This window comes from Hoplias malabaricus, chromosome 4 (assembly GCF_029633855.1).
Source record: "Hoplias malabaricus isolate fHopMal1 chromosome 4, fHopMal1.hap1, whole genome shotgun sequence".
NCBI classification, from domain to species: Eukaryota; Metazoa; Chordata; class Actinopteri; order Characiformes; family Erythrinidae; genus Hoplias; species Hoplias malabaricus.
In genome coordinates this window covers 55,475,984-55,501,351 of record NC_089803.1, presented here as the reverse complement: position 1 = coordinate 55,501,351, position 25,368 = coordinate 55,475,984, and the positions used below count along the sequence as shown (strand labels likewise).

At 36.8% G+C, this 25,368-nt stretch overlaps 3 protein-coding genes across 3 annotated transcripts in view; 2 read left to right on the top strand and 1 right to left on the bottom strand.

The window, feature by feature from the left end:
* cdk17 (cyclin dependent kinase 17) overlaps positions 1-3,055 on the bottom strand; it is a 58,091-nt gene extending 55,036 nt beyond the window's left edge. Inside the window, exon 1 of the mRNA XM_066668013.1 lies at positions 2,512-3,055. The gene's annotated coding sequence lies outside the window, so the exon portion shown is untranslated. The remainder of the gene's footprint in view (positions 1-2,511) is intronic.
* A 5,537-nt stretch (positions 3,056-8,592) lies between these two features.
* Positions 8,593-10,521, top strand: teni.1 (thiaminase I, tandem duplicate 1). The gene is made up of 3 exons (XM_066667045.1): positions 8,593-8,663; positions 9,295-9,598; positions 10,195-10,521. The coding sequence occupies exons 1-3, from the start codon at positions 8,617-8,619 to the stop codon at positions 10,519-10,521; spliced, it is 678 nt and encodes a 225-aa protein (XP_066523142.1). The 5' UTR covers positions 8,593-8,616.
* Positions 10,522-14,198: 3,677 nt separating this feature from the next.
* LOC136695058 (aminopyrimidine aminohydrolase-like) lies at positions 14,199-19,144 on the top strand. Its single transcript, XM_066668870.1, has 3 exons — positions 14,199-14,239; positions 17,556-17,859; positions 18,818-19,144. Exons 1-3 carry the CDS (start codon positions 14,199-14,201, stop codon positions 19,142-19,144), a joined length of 672 nt encoding a protein of 223 aa, XP_066524967.1.
* The last annotated feature ends 6,224 nt before the right edge of the window (positions 19,145-25,368 follow it).

The following is a 25,368-nucleotide window of genomic DNA, read 5'->3' as shown; positions in this document are numbered from 1 at the left end:
TGCAACAACCATCCATTACTGATTCCTATTAACTGGAAATAAATATATCTGTTACTGTAAGTTGTGAAGTAATGTCAGTCATACATTTCAGAAGGTTCTTTCTGTAAAACAAGGTGGATTACAGTCACACAGCAGGGAAAATCCCACTTAAGAGAAGCACATAGTAGCCACTATCTGAAAGCTTAAATCAGTATACTTATGAAGATCCAGAAATTCAGATTTGGCAGCTTCATATAATGTGGAGGAGCCTTGTTTATTTCTATGCAGCCACCAATGGTTTTGTTAGGATGTGGCTCTAGACACAAGGGAAAACCCAGAAAAACATAAGTCACACTGCGAAATTATAGCCAACTCTTCCAAGGGCTGGGTTATACCTTTATTTAAAAAGATATCAGAGCTCAGGCCTTTGTGCAATTTATTCAGATCACAGTAAATTTATGTAAATGTGTTAAATGATGGTACCTTGCACACAACATGCTTTTTCTGACAGAGAAAATTCTGCATTAATTTATTCAAACTTTAGTTTTGCAAAATTTTCCTGGCTAAATAAGTAAACAAACCAACACTCAAAAATCATCTTTGCCATTTTTTTAACGGTAATGATCCGTAGGACCTGAACACAGAAGCTGCTAACTCTGCATTGCTGCCTTTAATCTCATGCTTGAATATGTCCAACTATCTTGTTTACCGTCAAACAGCACAAACCTGGGAAAAGTTAAAAAACTAAAAATCTCTTGAAGCCCATGGGTGGTTTCACCAATGGCTGGGTGCAGGATTTAAATTTTGACCTTAGTAATGTGCTGCTTCCACAGCAAAGGTAAGCTGGTTGTAATCAAGGAAACTAGTTTCACTTGCATTAAAATTTTATCATAAATGTATGCTGTAATGATGATGATGACTACTATTAACTCACATTATAGTGTATATTGTAAGGGCTTGACACCGTCCTAAATACTGATTGGTTAGTAAGCAAGCAATTTAGTAGGTAACTAAGTAAATATATTAATGCCATCTTCATGAAACAACCCAATGTCTGACACAGTGCTAAAGTTACTCTTCATTTTCTACTGTCTTTTCTAATAATAAAAGTTTATAGACATTCGAAGCAGAATTTAGCAAAGGATTTTTTGTCCTGTGTTTGTGTTTATTTATTTATTTATTTATTTATTTTCACAGTTTCATCTGTGGGACTTATTACTGCTTTCACACAAAATGAATTTTGCAAATAAAAGAAAGCATATGAACAGAAAATGCTTGGCGTGACTAGTTACAGAAAAGCCTTGACCACAGAATACCTCAAAAATGGCGGTGAAAACAATGCTCTCATCGGTTTTACATCACCTGCCAAAGGTCTATATGTCTAAAAGTTTGAAGACACTTTTTAACTGATTCTAAGTGGATTACCAACATTCAAACATCTGAATGTATTTGCAAAAGTGCCCATTATGAAATTCCAGGTTTTGTATGAGAGATACAACTCTCTGTGCTTCTTTCTTTTTTCATTTAATCAGATGTACGCACTATTGACATCTGCATTTTTCTGTAAGCAGGAAAAGATGATCTTCTGTGCTTGAAGTTTCTGATGGAAGTAAAAAAAAAACTGAAATATTGCCATTTAATGTTTATTCTTCCACTGTTGGGTGTGCGAATGTACTTTAGATTTAGAATTCTAATAATTGTATTATTTAAAGTCAGGCAATATGACAAAGATGTACTGTTTCTTGAGAACAATTGTATTATATACTCTACTTATCTAACCCTGTGGTAGATATCTGCTTAAATAACACTGTATGCTTTAATTAAATAGACTGTAGTCTTTCATTTGAGTCGAAGCAGCACATTATGGAAAATATTAATTTAAAAAAAATTTAATAAAAAAAAACAGTTCTTGAATTCAGATCTATTTAATTGTGTTTGTGTAAATTTATCGTGACATATTTAAGTACCGTGAGAAGGTTTAGCCTAAAAATCGGGTTGCATATGCACCACATCGCCAGCCATTTATTATCAAACTTAAGACATTTTCATAATAACTATACAATATCTTCATATAGCCCACCTCTTCCTCGCCCTACCGTAAACACTGTGAGGCGATGGAAACTGCCTGAACACTGTTGTCATTTATGAATCGACCACAGACCAGAAAGTACGCAACACCAGCACGAATAAGACACCTTCTGTTATTAAAGAGCAGTTAAGGACGTACTATGTTGACATAAAGCGGTATTTAAGTGAGTGAATAGGGGGTTAACTTTCACATGACATCCACATGAAATCTCCTTGCCACGAAGCTCAAGTTGGTTTCTTATTCGGATTTTCCGGTCCACCTTAAATTGTACAGTACGTTACATGTAACCGCAGCATGTTTTAAGGTGGCCCGGAGAATTCGAAATAGAACCAACTTCAGCCTTCTCTCCCTACCATAGTCAGCGACACTGTTAGCTTTCTAGGTGTCATTAGGAGCTAGTTTACTCAAAAATGTACAATAAAACTGTGAGACTGGTCACTCACCAGAAAGTAGAAGCGCTGTCTGGAGCAGAGTGGAAGCCCTCGGCGTCTCTCTCCGCTCTCAGCCTGTTGTTTGCTTCGTCGTGGTGTCTGGATCTTTTCCTCTTGTGAAGCTCTTTAAATTTAAATTCTAACGGTTATCTCGGCCGTTACAAGCAGCAGGCCAAAGGGGATCCGGTATTCTCCGCCGAGTTGCGGGGGCTTCGTGTCGCTATGAGCGGACACCGAGGCCGGCTGTAGCGCGAAACGTTAATCGCGGGTGTGCTACCCGTCTGCTGCCGCCTCCGCCTTTACCCTCACCGCGGAGGAAGAGGAAAACGAGCCGCTGAATTATTTACCCCAACGAGCCCTCGCTCTGCAGCTAAACACCGCCGCCTGCAGACACCCAGGGGCAAAGCTGTGTGTACAGCGCTGCTGGAGTTCGCCATCTGCTGGACACGAGAAAAAAACAAGCCCTGTGCAATAGGACAGGCAATACTGTATTTGTATTTTGTGAATATTTTAGGGTTGTCAAACGATTAAAAAATAGTCGAGTATGTGTAGTTAGTCGCGATTATCCTACTTATAGATAGATTTTCTTTATAAGGGCATGTAATTCTAGAAATAAAAGCAGACAAAAAATATGCTTCACCGGAGTATTTATATTTTCAGAGTGCAGTCCTGAGCCGTCAACTGTGTAATTTGTTTAAAGAACAGTTCCAATGATTGAATAATTAGAGCCAAAATGTAAAATCTAAAATTCTGAATGAACACAAGCTACAGCCATTTAGTCTTACATACAGTTACAGTACAATGAATTTCTCAGGTTCTACCATACTACAGCTCTGTGTAGCTCTTATATCATCCAAAGATAGTAAAATAAACTTAAATGAAGAAGCATATTTTGGATGCAGTCAGCTGTCACTTAGCCTGAATAATCCAACGTTATGAGGTAATATCTGAGAACAAATTCACAAAACATTGATTTCAATTATTTTACTTTTAAAGTAACGGTATAAATGTGTGTTTAAATTGAGTTTAGATTTTATTACATTTACGCAGTATTATGTGTTTTGTCTGTTATGTTCAGTGATGCTCCTGAATTTCTTTTTGTTTATGGATGCTCTGAACTGGGTTGCCCCGATATTGCATAAGTTAATTGTTAAGTTTGTGTATAAAGTTTTTACTAAGTCCTTAGTTAACACTAGTTAGTTTCAAACTTCTCTTTTACTAAATCAGGTTGCACCACAAATCCATATGTTGTGTCCTAACTGGTATCAACTAACTAATGCATATTCTGAGGTAAACAGTGTCACTTTTTCATGATGAGAACAAATGCATAACCTTCCATACACACTGCCATGGGAACACGGATGGCAACCTGCACCGATTTCTTACATTTTATGGGAAAATATGTATACGTGAAAAACTGGCACCCCCTCCAGGGTGTGTTCCCGTCTTGTACACAGTGATTCTGCATAGGCTCCGGAATCACCGCGACCCTGAATTCGATTATTGGTTAAAGACAATGAATGAATGAATACATTTGTTCATTCATTCATTGTCTGTAACCACTTATCCAATTCATTCATTCATTAATTCATTCATGGCCTGAAACCACTTCAACCTGATCCGGTTTACACACATCCAGGGCAGGGCACCAATCCGTCATGGTGCACTGCACACTCCCCCAGTCTCTCGCACATTCACACTCATGGGCAATTTCACAGCTAATCAAGCTACCAACATGTGTTCTTAGATTATGGGAGGAACAGAGAACACATTCAGACAAAGAAAGAACACACCAAACTCTTCACAGACTATGGAAGTAAAACCCAGAGGCAGGGTTGAACCCATGACCCCAAGACTCTGGAGCTGTGTAGTAGCAACAGTAACATTCAGTGCCGTGGTGCCTCCCAGATTTTGCCTTAGTATCATACAATTAAACATATTTCTCATTATTGAGATAAAAATCACATTGTTATCAGAAACGTTCCCATCATTACAAGATGTTAAGTCATAATCTCAAGATACTGATCATTAGTTAGTTCCAAGTTTCAAATAAAAACAAAGCTTTTATAATTTTCACCAAAAATCATAAAAAGAAATGGGATTCAGATCCATCTAAGATCACCATGCCTAAGCCAAGTGTGGGCTAAAGTAGTATAATGAACTGTGAAGCAGTGGAAATGAGTGATGGAGCTCCAGGGCCAGCTGCTTGTCGCATACATGATTGTCACATATGAAAATCCCATCAGGAGCAGTCAGTAATAATACAAATCCAATCACAAGTTTTATAGCATATAGCTCAAGCTAACTATTTAACAATAGGGTCTAATTGTATACATTACATGGTCTCAATTAGCATACAGACTATCTTTACCATGCCTTTAATCATTTTAAATAATTTAATCACCAAAACAAACAGTCAAAAGGGATTTTAGGAAGTAGCAATTGTAGCGCCCACTGTATCCATGCAAAACACTGGACTAGCAAAAAATATCATAATTTTAAACTTACAGTGATGCAATAGCAAATTGGCAACACAACAACTACCTCGTGGGGTACTCAATAAATTACTAACACCTTAATAAACACTTGGCAAACACCTAGCAACGCCTTTACCATCACTGTCTGCTTCATAATGGTGTTTTTGTATGCCAGTCTGGCCAACTAGCAATGGAGGGCTCGTAACATGTATTATTTGGTTTTGGTTAGCATTTACTGATTGGCTTTACAATTTTCCCTATATATTTTCATAAAACTTAGAAACTAAGCAGTTAACGAGGATAGTACGTTGCAGCATTTTGTCAGCCATCAATTCCATGTGAAGCTGGCTCCAAATTATACGTTTCAGTTAGAAGTGAAGCATGGCTGTCTGAAAGCAGATTTTAGGTCAACTTTTGACCTCTGGAACTTTAGTGGTCATTTGTCCATGTATGCTGACAAAATGACTCAAAATGATAACCCCACTCAGGGCAAAGTAAAGAATCTTTTATATATTTTGAAGTCACAATAAAAAATGTTATGGCAACATGATGCATCAATATTTAATTGTTGTTTCAGCAAATTCTTATGCAATTTTCTTTATTTAAATAAGTCACCATCTTGCACCAGCTTAGTTTTATTTGTTCAACCAATACTGATTATTTCCTTCTGGCTCCAGAGGATGTTATTTACGTTATGCTAACTAAAAATATCTTGTTCAGCAAATGATCATTTTTGGCTTTCCCAAACAAAATAATTTAATAATCCATGACGGACACCTTAGTGGCACTTGCAAAAACCAAACTGACCTCTGCTAGAAACTGGTCGGAGGCAACTGCCACTGTCTGACTACAAGTTGCCCCAACCCACTGGCAGACCGGAGGTTTTAGACACAGCTGCCCATGGCATATTAGCAGTTGTAATTAGAAGCTGCATTTATTTAATCACCAGAGAATGATAGAGAAAGAGAGAGTGAGACCAGTTCTCTTGTCTTGTGGCATTTGTCCACTGCATGGTACCCACTCGACTCGGCTCAGCTTGGTTCAGCTTTTTGGTTTTACACTAGGCAAATCTGATGCCTGGTCTCTGAAAGCGGGTACTTTTGTCATTCCAGTTCATGCATGTGATTTTGCGACACCAGCTACATTTCATGGGGGAGCTGTGGTAGTGGAAAAGGGACCAGGGAAAATGGGTTGAGCTGAACCAAGCCAAGCCGTTAACACTGGACTCCTGGTGTTCAGTGGCTAACGGTGGGAATCAAACTCACAGTTTTAAACAGATCCACACTCAGATGGATCCGTTTAGATGGGTTTAGTTTAGTTGGAATTAGATAATTTACAAGACTTTGCTACAATAAACATTTATCAGTAAGAGAAGCTGGTTCAAAAATTCATTATAAAAGAGAGTGTGAGCAGCAGGGTCATAACAGTCTAGTTGTAATAAAATAGGTAAAATGGTAGGAAGCATTATTAGAGTCTGTCAAGTTCTCTTGGTCCGATCAGATAAATGTCAATAAACAGGCAGGCAGGTTAAGACAAGTAAAACCCATTATCAAGATCTAAAACTAAGCAAGAGTCAGCAAGAAAATAAACAGCAGAACAGGAATAACAAGACAGGAAAATGCAAAACAAGACTAAGAACTCATTTTAAATTACAGAACATTCATGACAACACTGACAAATAATGGTATATGAAGAATAGTAAGTAAATGAGCCCATGATCAACTGCATATGAGAGTAAATAAGTGGCAGGAGTCCAGGCTCCCAAGTGTGGAGACACCACAACACCTGTATAATGCATTTACATGGTCTTTTAAGGGGGAAAATGGTTCTTTAAGATTTTTACAATGTAAATTCTCTAATTTAATTCTCTGAAATCATACGTTCCTGACCTGAAATGAATTGAAAAAACGGTTTAAGATTGTGTTGCAACAGAAACCTCCGCTTTAAAAATGTGACAAAACACCATGTAATGTTTCAAAACCTCCTGATGAGTGCATCTGAATAGTACAATGTCTTAACAGTCCTTTAAATATCTCTTTCAAAACTCTAGCAGGAAAGATGGTAACAGCTCCAGTTTGTGTTTTAATATTGGAACAGCAACATTAAAGGTGACATGTCATCCCACACGTTTACACAAGCTAACACCATTCCCTGGGGTCTCAGTGAAATGTCTGTGACATGTTTTGGTCAAAATACCAACAAGTATCAAAGAACATTGAGCACTGTTCGCCCACTGTCTTAAAAGCCCTGTTCAGAATGAACGGTTTCAGCTCCTTTTAACAATAAGACTTTGTATAAGCAAAAAGCGAGGAGCCCAGCAGTATGGTGTGAGGAACAGAGACACCAGTTTTAGTTACTTTTGCATGACTCTCTTTCTTCTCCTCTCTCATTTTCTACATTTTTAATCAGTATCTTTATTTCTCTGCACTATTTGTGTCTGTTTTGTTCTTTCTGCTCTCAAATATACTCACGTCCAACACTTTTGCATGAGACGTCATTAAAAATTCAAATAAATTACTATAATATATAATATACTATAATTACTACACATTTTATTCCAGCCACATGTGTTTACAAGAGAATCAGCATCAGTTAGCTTATTTGCTTACTCCTTAGTCTTTAAGAGCTCCAGTGCAGTGCCCAGTCTCACCACACCAACCTGTTTTTACCTCCCATGGTTCAGAGAGTTTATTTTCTAATTTCTTTCTCTGAAGTGATTTGGTTGAAGCTACTTGCATGAGTTTGTTAAACTGCAGTAACTGTGGTAATTTGCCCTGAGACGGTAATACCAACTGTCAGGAATTCTAATGTGGTTTACCTGTAATCATTAAATGTCTACTTAGCATATGGAGATTCCTCCAGATTCTCTGAATCCTTTAATGATATTATGTACTGCAGATGATGAAAGCTCCAAGTTCTTTAATATCGTAAGTTAAGGAACATTGTTCTTGCTTTGTTTCACTGCCTGAGCTTTCCCAAAATGGTGAAACCTTAACCATCGTTACTTTTGAAAGACTGAGATGCACTTTTTAAACCCAGTCATGTCACTGTCCAATTGCCAAATATTTGGAGCATTTAACAACTACCAGTCATTTGTTACCCCTTCCCAACATTTTTGGAACATGTTCCTGGCATCAAACTCAAATATTACCATGTAAAATATTACCATGTGAAGTCATGTAAAATGTTGTCTTTGTTTTATTTATAATACTGGGTTTAAATGGTTTACAAATTATTGCATTGGGCAGTTTGCACAGCTTCTTAATTTCTTTTTGCAAATCTTATGTACAGTATATAATATTCATATGTTCTGCACTTGTAGTTACATATAAATTTTATTTAATATCTACACATTATTCAAACAAACTGCATTCTAAATATTTCAGATATAAATGACTGATAGCAGACAATAAGGGAAGTTTAAATTTGACACCAAGGTCACTTCATTATTCTCTACTTTCCTTTGTTGTCAGATGAGTCTTTAGACATTTTGGAAATTAAGGCAAATGAGAAAAACCACACACATGCAATCAATGATGACTCCATATTTCCACACCAATGGTCACTATTAAAGAAGGGCAGCTCAGACTGATTCATTGACGATTTAGCAGTTCTTTTGGTTCTTTTGACTGAAGAAAAGATGAAGTCAGCTGGTCTTTCTTGCGTTCTTTTTCTCTTATGTCTGGGGTAAGTTTTCATTCCACTAATTTATGTGTAGAAACAGGGGTTTTTGTTGTTTGTTTGTTTTTTAGTCTCTAACTGTTCAGGTTGTAGACTAAAATATTGTTATTCAGAAATATGATTGCTGATATTATTAACAAACTACAAGAATTATTAGTTTCAAGATCATATTTTTGTCAAAACCCAACATTACTGAATTTTGAAGATTAATGGACAATTTGCTACTGACAATATAGGAGCTTTGATATTGTTTTTTTGTTTGATTGTTTGGGGTTTTTTGTTTGTTGGTTTGTTTAGTATTTTTACAATTCAGAAATTCAGTATAAATACTAATACCTTTGAAAATTGACTGAAATAAAATTTAAAACGTGAAAAACTGCTCACAATGCCCTGAAATGTATAATGAAAACAATTAACAATTAAAAGTACATTTTATCACAGATTTGCATGGCTGCATGAATGAATAAAATTAATATTTGTACATTTTTAAATGGGAAACCATGATATGACCTATCCAGCACTAGACATATTGGCAAACAAACAAGTATACAAGACATATATACATTTATGATATGTGTAAATTAATATAAAATAAATCATTTAAAATGCTGATTTGTTTGCTTCTGCATATCTGCAGCTATGTTTTGCCTTTCGAGCAACTGAAGGACGTCTACGAGTTTCAGTGGGAAAACAACATAGGCATTGCAAACAAGACGCTTTCTGTTGATTTCCTGAAACAAATGCAGAGCGGCAGTCTACAAGCTGAACGCTTTGTTAACTTCACCATTCAAGACATCAACTACCTGCTGAAGATCACAAGGATGCTGAAGGAAATGAGCGAGAGGGTCAGGAAACCAGAGGACCTGGCAGCTTTCATGACCGGGAGATACAATTCCTACAAGAGCTTTCAAGACTTTTTCCTCAATCAGTATTTTCTCAAGGTAATCATGAATCAATGAATCAATGAATCATATATTAGGTGTACTATATGACCAAAAATTTGTGAACACCTGCTCATGCATCATTTCTTTTAAAATGTAAGGGGAAAATAGGGAGTTTGTTCCCCTTTGTTGCGGTAACATTTTCTACACTTCTGTGAAGATATTATTGATAAATTCTGTAAGAATTTAAGGTCATTTAGTCAATATTAATGAGGTTGGGTATTGAAATTTGATTTGTTCTAGATCACAAACACCACACCAACTGATACCAATGGTGTTGAATGGTACTTTTTTATACCCACATAGCCAACACCTAGCCTTGAACTTGGTGTCTTTAGTCTCATGCAGAGCTGCCCAATAGTATCCTATTTCATTTCATGTTTTTAATGAAAGCTTTGTTTGCAAAACTGAGCAACTGAGTCTACTGTATATTAGGTGCACCATAAAGTAGTTGAATCCACCTATTATAAGGTGGTGTCTACAAATGTGTGAACATAGTGTATATATATATATATATATATATATATATATATATATATATATATATATATAAGTATATAATTTTCCTCAAGCATTTTTCTTTGTCTTTTTTGCAGAATACAATTCAAATTACACCCACCCCTGCCATGAGTAAGTATCTGTATGACTACAGAGCAATGATGAAAAAAGACAATGATCCAGTCTACTTCGCTGTTGCTCTGCTGCCCTGCTCCAGACTCTGGCTGTGGTTGGCTAATAAATTGGACATACCCCAAACTAATGCCTACTATGCATGGAAAGTAAACAACATGGTTGGCCACCCTGAGAAGCATTACAAAGCCCTGCTGAACAAGTACCTGAACACACCAGAGAAAGTGAAGAAGGCTGATGCCATCTTCCGCATGCAGATGCAGAACGAACACGACTTCTTTGCCTCTTCTTAAGTAATCAGTGTGTTTGTAATTGTGGCATGTTTTCAGCATGTTTTGTGTACATTATATTCAGTTAGTTATGTTATATGTAATAAAATGTTCAAAAATGAACCATTTGTGAAATTATGATCACCATGCCTCTCAGCATATATATATATATATATATATATATATATATATATATTCATTCATTCATTCATTCATTCATTATCTGTAACCGCTTAACCAATTCAGGGTCACGGTGGGTCCAGAGCCTACCTGGAATCATTGGGCGCAAGGTGGGAATACACCCTGGAGGGGGCGCCAGTCCTTCACAGGGCAACACAGGCACACTCACACATTCACTCACACCTACGGACACTTTTGAGTCACCAATCCACCTACCAACGTGTGTTTTTGGACTGTGGGAGGAAACTGGAGCACCCGGAGGAAACCCATGCGGACACGAGGAGAACACACCAAACTCCTCACAGACAGTCACCCGGAGCGTGACTTGAACCCACAACCTCCAGGTCCCTGGAGCTGTGTGACTGCGACACTACCTTTTGCACCACCGTGCCGCCCTAAATATTAAATTATTATTATAATTATTTTAAATGTTTACATAAATACACAAACACTTCTTTCACTATGACGCCCTTATCAGAAAACATAGTTAAACAAAGAACTTAACTCTGGTCCAGCTAGCCAATAAAAACACAAGTTACAAATAACAAATAACAATATAAGATACAAATAGAAAATTAGTACAAACAGAATTTCTGGAAAAAAATCATGAGTGTCAAAAATGAGTGTCATTTGTGAATCCTTTCAACATTTGTATGGATCTTTTCCGGCGGCAGATGATGAAAAACCTTCTAGGTGAGGCTATTTGTGACATGTCAGTTTTCACAACCATCCCAACTCAACACATACAGGACACCAAAATGAAGTGGAAAGCAGTCTATTTTGAAAACAAATCAGCAGAATAATAGTTATAATAATTAAAAAGATGCCACTCTAATATGCTCAGATATAAGGTACATTATATTACAGAATAGTTCTGAAACATAGAGATATATTAGCATAAACACTATTAAGACAATATTAAACATTTCTAGTGTCCACCAGGGAGGGTGGTGCCTCAGCGCCCTCTATTGGACAGCAGCCCTTGTTTATACATTTGCCAAGTAAATAAAGGTTCAAGAGAATTTTCAAACCACAGATTTTTGTTTATGTTGCACTTTATAAAATGTCCCAACATGTCAATTGGAATTATTTAAATAGCCATTTAGAAGACAAGAGTTGTAGGGTGCAAGTGCCTGTGTGCAGGACAACTAGAAAATCAAATGAGAGGATTCCATTGAGCATCTCTGAGAGCAAACCAATCAAATTACAAAGATTAATACACCATTCGGACCATAGTGTTAAACTAGATAAAATATATGTCATGGAGCTAGGTTCACATTGCAACAACAAACAGTTTGTTGTTAGATCTTTTCAACTTTAACATGCCCTTCACAAGTCTTTAGTTTTAAGTATTTACTGCTTAATGTTTGCTGAACTGAAATTGAACATGAATGTCCAAAGGTGCATTAGCACTAGCATTGACTTCACACATACACACACACACACACACACACACACACTCACACTCACACACACACTCACACACACACTCACACTCACACACACATACACACACACACACACACACACACACACACACACACACACACACACTCACACACACACACACACTCACACACAAATACACACACACACACACACACACACACACACACACACACACACACACACATATATATATATACAGGGGTTGGACAATGAAACTGAAACACCTGATTTTAGACCACAATAATTTATTAGTATGGTGTAGTATAGTATGGTATAATATTAGTATTAGTATCCTTTTGTGGCCAATACAGCGTCAGTTCGTCTTGGGAATGACATATACAAGTCCTGCACAGTGATCAGAGGGATTTTAAACCATTCTTCTTGCAGGATAGTGGCCAGGTCTCTACGTGATGCTGGTGGAGGAAAACGTTTCCTGACTCGCTCCTCCAAAACACCCCAAAGTGGCTCAATAATATTTAGATCTGGTGACTGTGCAGGCCATGGGAGATGTTCAACTTCACTTTCATGTTTATCACACCAATCTTTCACCAGTCTTGCTGTGTGTATTGGTGTTGATATATATATATATATATATATATATATATATATATATATATATATATATATATATATATATAGAGAGAGAGAGAGAGAGAGAGAGAGAGAGAGAGAGAGAGAGAGAGAGAGATGTGGTCTTGGGTGTATACCACAAATGTTTTCCTATTCTCACATTAATTTGGTGCAGTTTATTTTGTGTTATTTTTATGTAGATGACTTTCTTTCTGAGTCTTGATTCGGAAATTCTTGACCCTTAAGAACTATGTGTCATGATTTTAGAGCTTGTTTCCTCCCACTTGTCCACAGTTTGCTATTTTTTTTAGACCTGTAGGGTTTTTAAGAAATGTCTGTTATCAAATACATACGAACAAAGATTACTGAAAATTATAGACTACAACTTAAAAACATATTTAGTCCCAAAACCTGCCCTAAGGTTTCACCACAAGTGTTCAATGGTGCACTGCTTACAAATTCTTCATATAAAAGTCTCCATGCTCAATGCCAAGTGTCGACCAGATAGCTACAGTTTATTGGACTGTAGAGCACCGAAACTCCATGACAATTAATAAAGTATGACCATTCATTACCTTTGGGGTGTGTTGGAGTAATGTTTGTGATCTAGAATTAATCATTCAGCATCAGTACTTAGCCTCACTAAAAACATAACTAATAACACTAATAACTGTTACTGCAGCAAAAGGGGTGCTATTAATACCCTTAATTTCAGAAGAAATCTTGGAAGAGCAAATGCCCACAAACTTTCAGCAATGAACGATAAAGAACTCTCTTTGCAGACATAACCGAAAGCAAAAACATAAAGGGAAGTGTTCTAGGTCTGATCTGACTAACCAGTACTTTCTATGTTTTAGTAACTGTCAGAAGATTTGATTCAGTACTTTCATTTACTAGAGGTCAGTCATAAGACATGATTGCTAATGTCCTATTGCCACATGGGTGAACATTATTAAGAGAGGTGCTTACAGCTAAGCAGCAGATCAAACTCTAAAACCTAGAGACGTAGGACCTAGAGATGAAGTCTGCATTCCCTTCTTTTCTTTTGCTCTTATTTCTGAGGTAAGTCCTTAAGTTGTGAGACTATATATGAGTGAATATTTAGTGAGTTATTTACTATCTCAGCTGTGTTGCTGATAAAACTGAGCAATCAAATCTCTTCATCCAACTTTCTGGTTCTCCTAATATTTAGGTGCTTTATTGTTTATTTGAATTTAATGTCTTTTTCCAAGCAACACAATTATTGTTTCTATAGAATAATCAGCAACAACAATAAAGCCATTAACTTATTACAATGGCATCTGTCTATGGAATTAATGTTAATATTAAGCCTATATTAGATATTAGCTAATATTAGAACTTGCTAAAAAAGTCTGAAGTAAAGAATAAGCTGAGACTTTAGAATGTGAAATCAGTAATTTCATATTTTAGGTGCACTACATTATAATCAGAGTCTAAAAAGACATTCTGTTGGTGGTTAATGGATTAAACTTGGTGAGTAAATGGTTAAACCTAACAAATACATGCTGAAGGAGAAGACAAAGTAAGATCAGTATCCAGAGATCTGACATTTAAGAGTGAAGATGGATTTGGGTTCACTATCTGGCAAACAGCAGGTCACTGTTGTACTTTCTATCCATGTGTTCACAGCATCCAAATACAGTGATACAAGACCTTACACATGCACTTAATCAGTTTTTTCAGTTACATCCATCGGGTCATACCAAAACAAATGTTTTTAAAAGGCCCTTTGTTCCAGTGGCTACTAGTTTCCTTAACTAGTAAATAATGCAATATTGAACTTGTTTTTAATGTATTGGAGGTGTTCCTTTCTTGTTTATTATTGTATGGCTGTTTTCTAATGGTATGAGTCTGTACTCTTGTGCCGTGTGTCAAGGACAAATTCCAATCATGCAATGATTGAAGATAAAGTTTTGAATCTGAATATGTGTTCTAAATGATTATTAATGACTTTTAATGCATTAACAACCTAATTAATAACCATTCATAAATGGTTTACAATCTGTTTTTTTAACCTTTATAATGTAGTCTTATTCTAAAGTGGTACCATAAAAATACAAATTTGAGAGAGAATAAAACCTACTGAATGCCACTCAAATGTGAAACCTATAACTTGCAAGAAGTATTTGTGTATTTATGTACGTATTTAAAATAAAAATAATAATTTAATATGTAGGGTGGCACAGTTGCACAGCAGGTAGTGTTTTGAAAGATGAACAGCCGAAAGAAGAAGAAGAAGAAGAAGAAGAAAAGAATTTTGCTTACAGCTCTCTCCACTTGTTTAACATTGATCAGACTTTTGAACTCATTATGCATATATTATTCTCTCTCAAATTATTTTAGTTTGAAATTTACAAGTTATTGTTTGATTTTTTCTGATACACATATGATTCCATATCTGTAAAGAGGTGGGATAAAGCAGCGTGTGTTCAGTTCTTGAACTTCCTTCACTGAAGCAAGTAGGAAAAATGGGCAAGTGAAAGATCTGAGAGGCTTTGGTTGGAGCATCTCCAAAGTGGCAAGACTTGTGGGGATGTTTTCAGAATGGTTGGTACCTACCAAAAGTTGCCCAAGGAAAGACAAGTGAGGAATGCATGAGGGCGGTGCAGACTAACCTGTCTGGTCCGATCACAGAGAATACCTACTGCAGCACAAACTGCTGAAAAAGTTAATGCTGACTATGAAGGAAAATTGTTAGAACATAGTGCTTCACAATTTGCAGAGCAATTGGCTGCATGTTCACGCTGAACCCTTCGCCCGCTAGTTACGCAGTAATCCTTGGGCCACCATGACCCGTTGGTCCTTCGTTGGTCAAATTGGTTAGGTACTAACCACTGCATACTGGGCCTATCTTAATAGAACTTCCATTTTGGAGATGATCTGACCACAATGAGGTAATCAATGTCTTCACATGACCTGTCAATGATTTTAATCCTGTGGCTAATCTGTGTATGTACCGTATACATACACCCAATGTGTTCATTAAATTATTTTCTAGTGGTTACTAAAAAATTATCCAGTAACTGCACATTTATAATAATAATAATAAATAATAAAAAGTTAAATATATATAGTGCCTTTCACAAACACAAGGATGCTTTACTTAGCAAAAAAAATTTTGTTTTGTATTACACAAAAATATTGTCTATTACAATTTTAGATTGTTCTACAAGGGTTATTTAGTGCAGAAAATGGTTCTATACAGAACCTTGAATGCTTATAGATGGCTCTATAGATGTTCCATATTATACCTTTTAGAAAAGTGTTCTATATGACATCAAAAAGCCTGTTACAATACACTTTTTGGTACCATATAGAACCCTTTTCTAAAGGTGATATATAGAACCATTTATAGCACATTCTCCATCAGTCTGAAGAACCCCTTCACGATGCAAAGTACCCTCTAATCAAGCAAAATGTTCTTCAATTATTTAGGGTTCTATATAGAACCACTGTCTTTACAAAAATCCCTTGTAGAACCATAATTTTTAAGTGTGTAGTGTCATTATTACTGGAGGAGTTCTGCTGAAATGATGTGATATTTAAGCTGTAATAAACTCACACATTTTTTCTTTGTTTCTGTCTTGTCTTTAGTCAGGTACAGTTTGATGTGCAGATAAATACTGCAGTGAAACTACATGGTTTTAGAGCTGTAAAATACATACTCATTCATGTTACATATGTCTCAAACCAGGTAATAACAGTTCTTCAGAATATTACGGTCAATTTGTGTAATGAGAAGTCAGTGCAGTATTGCCACGGCTTTCAGTGCAAAAGACGTTTTGGTTCCCAGCTCTGGTGAAGCACAGATCAGTAAAGACTTATGTTATCACATGATGACAAAATGGAGTATCTGTATGCGTAGATCACACTTTACCTCAACCTTTAAAACCCTAACTGATTAGAAACAAATGAATTAGTATTTTACAGCACTAATAGCTCCTCTTGTTAGCAGAACTACTTTAGTGTTTTTAGGATAATAACCCAATTACTACAAAACTTGTTGCTGGTACAATAAGGAAATTCTGGTTTTTTTTTTTCTTAATGGGTGTATTTGGGTGAACCATATTATTGTCTTTACAATATTTCAATAATTCTGATAGTGATATGATCACTTTAAAACCCACAGAAAATCTACCAAGAACAAACTAGAAATATTACATCACCATCAAACATAATCCTGGCTTTGTAAATATTAATTATTTTAAACTAATTTTACAATTGAGTGAAATGAACTAAAGGCTTTGTGTCATGGCTGAGCAGGACAGACAAGGGAGGCGGACGTACATGCAAGGAATTTTATTAACAAAACAGAAGCAAAGTAAACACAGGTAATACAGACAGACTGAATAGAAGACAGGACTAAACTGAACAGAACAAAACAAGGGCAGACAAGAAACAGCTGTGAACCGGTGTCAATACATGTAAAGAGAAAGACACAGAAGCACAGAAACACACATCTACACACACACCTACGCACACAAGAACCGACAATGGAGCACTGAAAAAAGGGACTGTATAAGGACAGGACATATGAGTAACACCTAGAGACAATAATTGGACAGAAGCAGGACTAAGGTGAGACTAGGGCGGAGACAAGAACAACAACAAACAGAGCCATGTGATACATGAGCACATGGTGGAGAAAAACAGACACAACAGGGCCAGGGCATGACACAGTGTGCTGTAATGAACATCAATCAGTAACCGGTTCTGTAAATACTGTATACTGATATTGAAAATATGGTTAAAAATCAAATCATTTTTATTGAAACATTTTATATTGTGATATTTAAAGACATTGAATAGTTAAGAATATTTGCTTGCTCTCCTTATAGCTATGGTTTGGCATCCAAAAACATGCTGGACGTCTATGAATTTCTGTGGGAAAACAACCAAATGATTGCAAACCAGACACTTCGGGTGGATTTTTTGGTGCAAATGAAGTATGGCAGTCTACAGGCCGAACGCTACGTCAATTTCACCCTTCAGGACATCAACTACCTGCTGGAGGTGACAAAGATGCTGAAAGAAATGAGTGAGAAGGTCAAGATGCCCGATGACATAAGGGCATTCATGATCGAAAGATACAATTCATACAAGAACTTTCAAAACCAGCTGCTCAGTCAGTATTTCCTCAAGGTAAAGCCAGAAACACTACAAGTGCACCTTTATACAGTACACGGGGGAATGATATTTGATCATAACTGAATCATATTTCACATCACGGTGTTGTATTCAGTCTTTTATAATCCTGTTCGACTCTGAACAATCACTGGAGGACTTTATATTTCTACAATTAAAGACTGTAATTATTTCTCTACATGTTTTCTTAACCCCATTTCACCCTGCTCTTCAATGGTCAGGACCACCACAGAGGTATGATTTGCATAGTAGATGGTGTGTTAATGTGTGTTGCTGTGGTACAAGTGGATTAGACACAGCAGTGCTTCTGGAGTTTTTAAACCCCGTGTCCACTTACTTTCCACTTTGTTAGACACACCTACTTCTTGGTCCACTTTGTAGATGTAAAGTTAGAGACAGCTCATCTTCTGCTAGTGTTAGAACATAGTCCTACACCAGTGGACACAGGATGCTCTTGGCTGGATATTTTTGGTTGGTGGACTTTTCTAACACTGAGGGAACTCTAAAACCCTAAAACTCCAGCAGCACTGCTGTGCCTGATCCACTCATACCAGCACAATACACACTAAGATACCACCACCACGTCAGTGTCACTGCAACACTGAGAATGATCCACCACCCAAATCATACGTTCTCTGTGGGGGTCCAGACCATTAAAGAACAGGATGAAATGGGGATAAAATAGTATGCAGAGAAAAAGGTGGACTACAGTGTGTAATTGTAGAATTACAAAGTGATCTTGTATGGTCAGTGGAGCTGCTAAATTGAACAATGAGTGTAGAGACAAGGTTCCTAATCCAGTGATCGTTCAATGTACTACATAAATTTTTGCCTTGCCTTTTACCTTAAAGTAGCTGAATTATAAGATGATCTCCACATGTTTAGATATAGTGTATATACATGTACTATAAGGATATTATTTTTCCTCAAGTATTTTTTGCTATCTTGACCCCAGGGTGCACCTCCAATCCAACCCACCCCTGCCATGTTCAAGTACCTATCCGACTACAGAAAAGTGATAAAGATGGAAAAGGAGCCAATCTACTTTGTTGTTGCTCTGCTGCCCTGCTCCAGACTCTGGCTGTGGCTGGCTAATAACTTGGACATAACCCAATCCAATGCCTACTACACATGGAAAAAAAATAACATGGTTGGCCACCCTGAGAAGCATTACAAAGTCATTTTAAACAACAACCTGAACACAACAGATAAAATACAGATGGCCAATGCCATCTTCCGAATGCAGATGGAGAATGAGCATGACTTCTTTGCCACTTCTTGAGTCCATCTTTAGCAATATGGATATGGCTTCTGAATCACCAAGTCAAATTTTTATATCATTGTCTGTTTAGTATGAAAAATCTTATTTAAAAAAAGAAATCAAAGTGATATTCCATGATTCTGAATTTATTATATATTATACTCTTCAGAATAATATAGTGATTGCTGTTGTGACTGATGTTGTGGGTAATAGTGCTGTCTTCTACACAGAAGACTAGGTTCATATCCCAGTTCACATAAGCACATCAGTATGAAATGATTTTATCAGTCAATGTGAAATGCAATGTCTAAGTCTGTGCTACATACTTTACCTATAACTAATTCCAGGTTTAATTACTCAATAATAATGCATTAAAAATGAATTGACATTTATAGATCAATCAATATTGATACGATTAAATTCATTGCATTATCACCACTGTTTCATAACAAAAATTATTCCTTACTCAGAACACATAGGCTCTCTGGGAATTTTATAGGTTACAGGTAGGTATGACGTATCTAGGCACCAAATATTGACATCCAAGTACATATTGACTAATTGCTGGGTGCTCTAATCCAACATCTGTTCAACATCTCTTAGGCTTGTTTCTGTTTAGTGAAAATATGTGTGGTACACTGCTTTATAAACTATTACTATAAGAGAATATTACACTGAACAAGCTTTTCTTGAGGGATTTAATGTTCGGAAATCATTACACAGAAATGTACACACATTAAATTTCACCATCTGTAATCCTGTTTTATTATCTATTGCATGTTTAAAGAATACTTCAGACTACTTTTCAGTAATTATTCAGTGCTCAGATCATAGGTGGAACTTATACTGGGAGTGGGGACCCAGCCATATTCTGAAATGGCTGATTTTGTTCCGACCAATTTTGAAAGCAAAAGTAAAAGTGTAAGTAAAAGTGCTTTACATACATTTTCTGAAATGACTTGTTTACTCTTGCATTTTTGTAGATACAGTTTTTCATCCAAACAACATCAGGACATCTATGATTGTCTCTGGTATAACAACACCAACATTGCAGAGAGAGTTCTCATGGTAGACTTCTTGGTAAAAATGCAAAACGGGAGTCTATGGGCTGAATCCTACGTCACCCTGCAGGATATCAGCTACCTGCTGAACATGACTGACAAGATGAAAGAAATGAGCCACAAGGTCAAAATAACATGTGGCCTGAGGGCTTTACTGACAGAGCCATAAAATGCATTTTAGAGCTTTAAAGAATCATTTTTAGTTAATTTTCCCTCATCTAAATAGGATCAAAATAGTATCTTATATTTTGCAGTAGCTACTGACACTAGAATGTTATTGCTTTGGCATTTAAAATGTAACTGGAAATGTAACTGGAGACATCAGGAAAATTATAGCAATATATTATATATTATGCTTATTGTGAAGTAAAGGAATAATAATGTGTTGAAACTACATGAAACAAATGAAAGGAAATAAATACTGATATTTGTGGCTTATTTGGTCGCTTATATCACCACCTTGTTGCTGATTCAAAATGTGTTCATAGCCCTCCGTTTGGAGTGTGCCCCTGGAAAATCTCAGTTTCAAGTTTCATGTTACCCTCCATCTCCGCCCTACCCCTTCTTCATTCATTCATTCATTCATTATCTGTAACCGCTTATCCAATTCAGGGTCTCGGTGTGTCCAGAGCTAACCTGGAATCATTGGGCGCAAGGCAGGAATACACCCTGGAGGGGGCGCCAGTCCTTCACAGGGCAACACAGACACACACACACATTCACGGACACTTTTGAGTCACCAATCCACCTGCAACATGTGTTTTTGGACTGTGGGAGGAAACCGGAGCACCCGGAGGAAACCCACGCGCACACAGGGAGAACACACCGACAGTCACCCGGAGCGGGAATCAAACCCACAACCTCCAGGCCCCTGGAGTTGTGTGACTGTGACACTACCTGCTGCGCCACCGTGCCGCCCCAATCCTCAACATAAAAGAGAAAAAATATAAAAAAAAAATATTTTGGGTTTGGATCAGTGATCAGCCCCTTGGAGTAAGTGCAACCCATCACCTTCCAGATCACAGACTGTCAACTGTGAACTCTTAGATTCAATTACCTCAGAATAAAACCGATTTTCCTTGAGGATTCCACTTCTAGTTGTGCTGAATAACATTAAGACATTATATTTTGGCATGAAGATATGCTTTCGGAACATGCAGATGCAGAATGAAGATGTGCACATGCAAATTGGATATATTCTTGCGGAACCTTCGCATTCAGAATGAAGACGCATTCACCCCAAAAAACCTTACTGCTGTTGTTATGGAAACCAACTCCTAATACCAGTCTCAACTTCTGTCCGTGGACCGTTCTAATCTAATTGTTAACATGCGGGCAGGTACTAGGTGTTGGTTCCTATAACAATAGCAGTAAACTTTATTGGTTGCATGTGTTCATTTAAAATTAGCAGGTAATGTCTCAGTCCCAAATAGCACCCTACTCCCTACACTTTACTAGTTGTAAAACTAATATTACACACAGCACTCAATATTACACAGTGAAGATGTGTAAATATGAATGGATTTATTACCCGACATACAATGCACTATTTTAGTGCAGATGCCTTTATGTCCTACATTTGCATACCTTCAGTTCATGTGTGCACATCTTTAGACCACATCTGCATGTTCCGCAAGCATCTAAATTCTGGAATAGAATGTCAATGAAGGCAGTAATGATCCCCATAGATTAAGATGGGCAGCATAACAGCGACCTTAAACACATGAGCATTATGGGAACCAAGTGGCTTGGATAGGAGAAGGTGAATGGCCTTGAGTGGACATATGAGAGCCCTGACCTAAAACCCTGATTGAAACCTGTGGATGGTCTTGAAGAAAGAAATCCACTGATGCACACTAAAAATTATGAATGAATCTGAACAGCTCTGAAAGGAAGAATAGGCAGTTATTCTGCAGTCTAAGTGTAAGCCGGCAGAGGAATATCCAGAAATTATTTCCAAATGTTTCAGGGGCTGGTCAGTTTTCCAACTCTGTGTTTATTTTAGTTTTACATATATTGATTCTAGTTGTAAGACAGAAAAGTGACTACATAAAAGAATGTGGATTTTCAGTATATTAAAACATAGGGGTTGTAATACAGAGGTATTAACTTTGAATAATGTTAAACATCTGCCTTTAACAGTAAAAATGAATGGCCTACCACTGAAAAAAATAAGCTTGTTTCAGTATTTGAGTTCAGTACAGATTTTAAATGTAAATTCTAAAATATCACAACAATGTGACGGATGACATTAAAAAAATAAATACACATATACATGTTGAAAAGGAAACATCTTCCTCTAAACTGAACAGGTGCCTCCGCAGTCAGAATTAGGCTGCTTATATCAACAGATTTTCTTTTCTGTGATCATTGCCATGGAAAATGAGAGTGATGCTTTTTCAAAGGAAACTTTAGACAAAATGTTTCCTTTTAAGTACATAGGGCAGCATATTCTCAGGAGTCTAAAATCAGAAAGGAAGGGTCAATGCTCACGTCTGCATTGATATTTAAACGCTGGATTTTTCAGGAATTCTGTTCATTTTATTTACACCAAATATTGCCTTCACATTGTAAATGTTGCTTATTGTAGGAATATAAAAATTCTACTAAAATGACTTGAATCCTATCAGTGTTGTAATTATTTTCCTTGATATTTTTATTAAATAAATGTGCTTTAGATGCTAAATATTGCATTTTATTGACTAGAACTCTGAAAACATTTTGTGGACACAGACAGTCACCCAGAGTGGGAATTGAACCCACAACCTCCCGGTCCCTGGAGCTGTGTGACTGCAACACTACCTGCTGCGCTACCATGCTGCCCTCCTACCCCTTCTTCCAATAAGAATTGATATACCAGCAAATATATACTTCAGCAAAACAGAGGGGTAGGGCTAAGTGGGGAAATTAGATTCACCCCTAGAATGTGTGCTTCACAGTCCTGTCTGCAATCCAGTCCTGTCTACAATTGAAAATATAAGGTCCATCATGAAGAAGAGAATCAGGCAATGGTGACCACAGAGTGCTGAGCAGTTCAAGTCTTGTCAACAGCATGAATGGGCAAAAATTCCACTTGCCAAACTCTTGCAAAAAGATTATCTATTCATAAACAATTAAAAAGCATAATTAAAAGAAAAAGTAATGTGACCCAGCAGTAAACATGACTCTGTCCCATATTCATCTGAGCTTATAGCAGACACCAATTTTTAAGGTTATTTATATTTAACTAATTGATTTATTCATTCATTTATCATTCATTGATTCATTTATGTTTGTAAAACTGAAAATCTTTTTTTCTCCTTTTGTCTGTTAAATGCGACATACACAAATAATAAAAAAAACATTCTGGACAATTTTAGATGATGAAGAGACTGTCAAACCTTGAAAAGCGTGACCCGAGAGGATAATAGTGCTCTATTCCTGCTCCATAGGTTGGTAATAATGACCTATTTTTGCTGTAGATGGAATTGACTCTAAATACATGAAAGTAATCACAGACCTAAAGAACTAAAAAAAACTACATAACTTATGTTTGGTAACATAGTATCTATGGGTGAATGACTGATATTTACTGTATGATGGTAACAAAATGGTATGGTACACTCTCAGAAAAAAAGGTACTGTACAGGTACATCATTGTCATTAAAGGTACAAACAGTGTAAATGTACCTTTAAAGGTACAACAGAGCTCAGTTGTGTTTCCTAAAGGTAAACTACATTCTTTGTAACAGTAATCAACAGAAAATCCAACATACATGGCCTTTGGTCCCAAATGTGTATAAATTAAATACACACAAAAAAAGCACTAACACAAAAATGCACATTCCTTTTTCAAGCTCTCTCTTGTCTAGACATAATTTTGTTTTTCTCTCTCATTCTCTCTTTGCTTCTGTATGATGTTGTATACCCACACTGCCCATTAAGTCCAGAAAACCCCTTTGGATGAGTCCATGTCACTAACAGCACTTCACCTGCTGATGTTCCAGAAGTAGATGTTTTATACTGTATTTAATGTTTTGAACATTAGGTTTTCATTTCTGGTGCAGTGTGCAAGCATTTCTAAATAAGTCAAGAAAGATCCATAGTTTTGGTTTTGGGAAAAGCTTGTAGGTGCTGAAAATGTAAGCATTTTAGAAACGTTAATTTACTGCATATTTTCTGAAAACAACATGAATTGTGTTAATTGTATTGTCTTCAACTGACGGATGTTGTACTAATTGTGTTAAGAGGTTTGAAAATGTGACTACAGATAGGAAAACTTGATGTTAGCATTATAAAAAACTGTAAACTTTAGCCATACTTTTTCCCCTCAGACATACTGTTTCACCTACAAATATGCTGAGATTCAGAATATGCAGTCAACAGCGTCATAGTCATAAACATCCTCTTGAATGAATGTTTTCATTAAATTTTGAGAAAGTGTCCTTGCAATATACTTCAAAGTCCTTCTGAACAAGTATCTGGACACATTGAAGAAAGTGCATAAGGTTAACGAAATATTCTGCATATAAAGGCTGAATGAGCACACCATCTTTACTAATTTTTGAACTATTCATTAATTTATGGTCTGTAACCGCATATTCAGTTCAGGGTTGTGGTGGGTCTGGAGCCTACCCAGAATTATTGGGCGAAAGGCAGGAACACACCCTGTAGAAAGTGCCAGTCCTTCACAGGGCGACACACACATTCACACCATACAGTCACCGGTCCACCTACCAACAAGTATTTGTACCGTGGGAAGAAACCGGAGCACCTGGAGGAAACCCACACAGACATGGAGAACACACCAGATTTCACGGATAGTCACCCGGAGCGGGACTTGAACCCACAACCTCCAGGCCCTTGGAGCTGAGTGACTGCAACACTACCTTACCACTCAATTTTTCAACTAGAGATTAATTATTCACTATGGCTAGCATAGTTACTTTCATTATCGATTTTGCATCATCTATGTGTCTATGCGTATCATCTGTGTCTGCAGCCACAGTTAAACGCAAGCTCTCAAAAATATGTCTTTAGAGACCTTAAGTAGTTCTCTAAGGACATATTTTTGCATGTAGATAAAACAAGCTGATTCATGATGAAGTGAATTTGATTTTCATATGGCCAACACTTGGACACTTGTGCTAGTTTCATTTTCATCAGCCTTTAATGAAAGCAACTGCAAATATTAAGTAGAATATT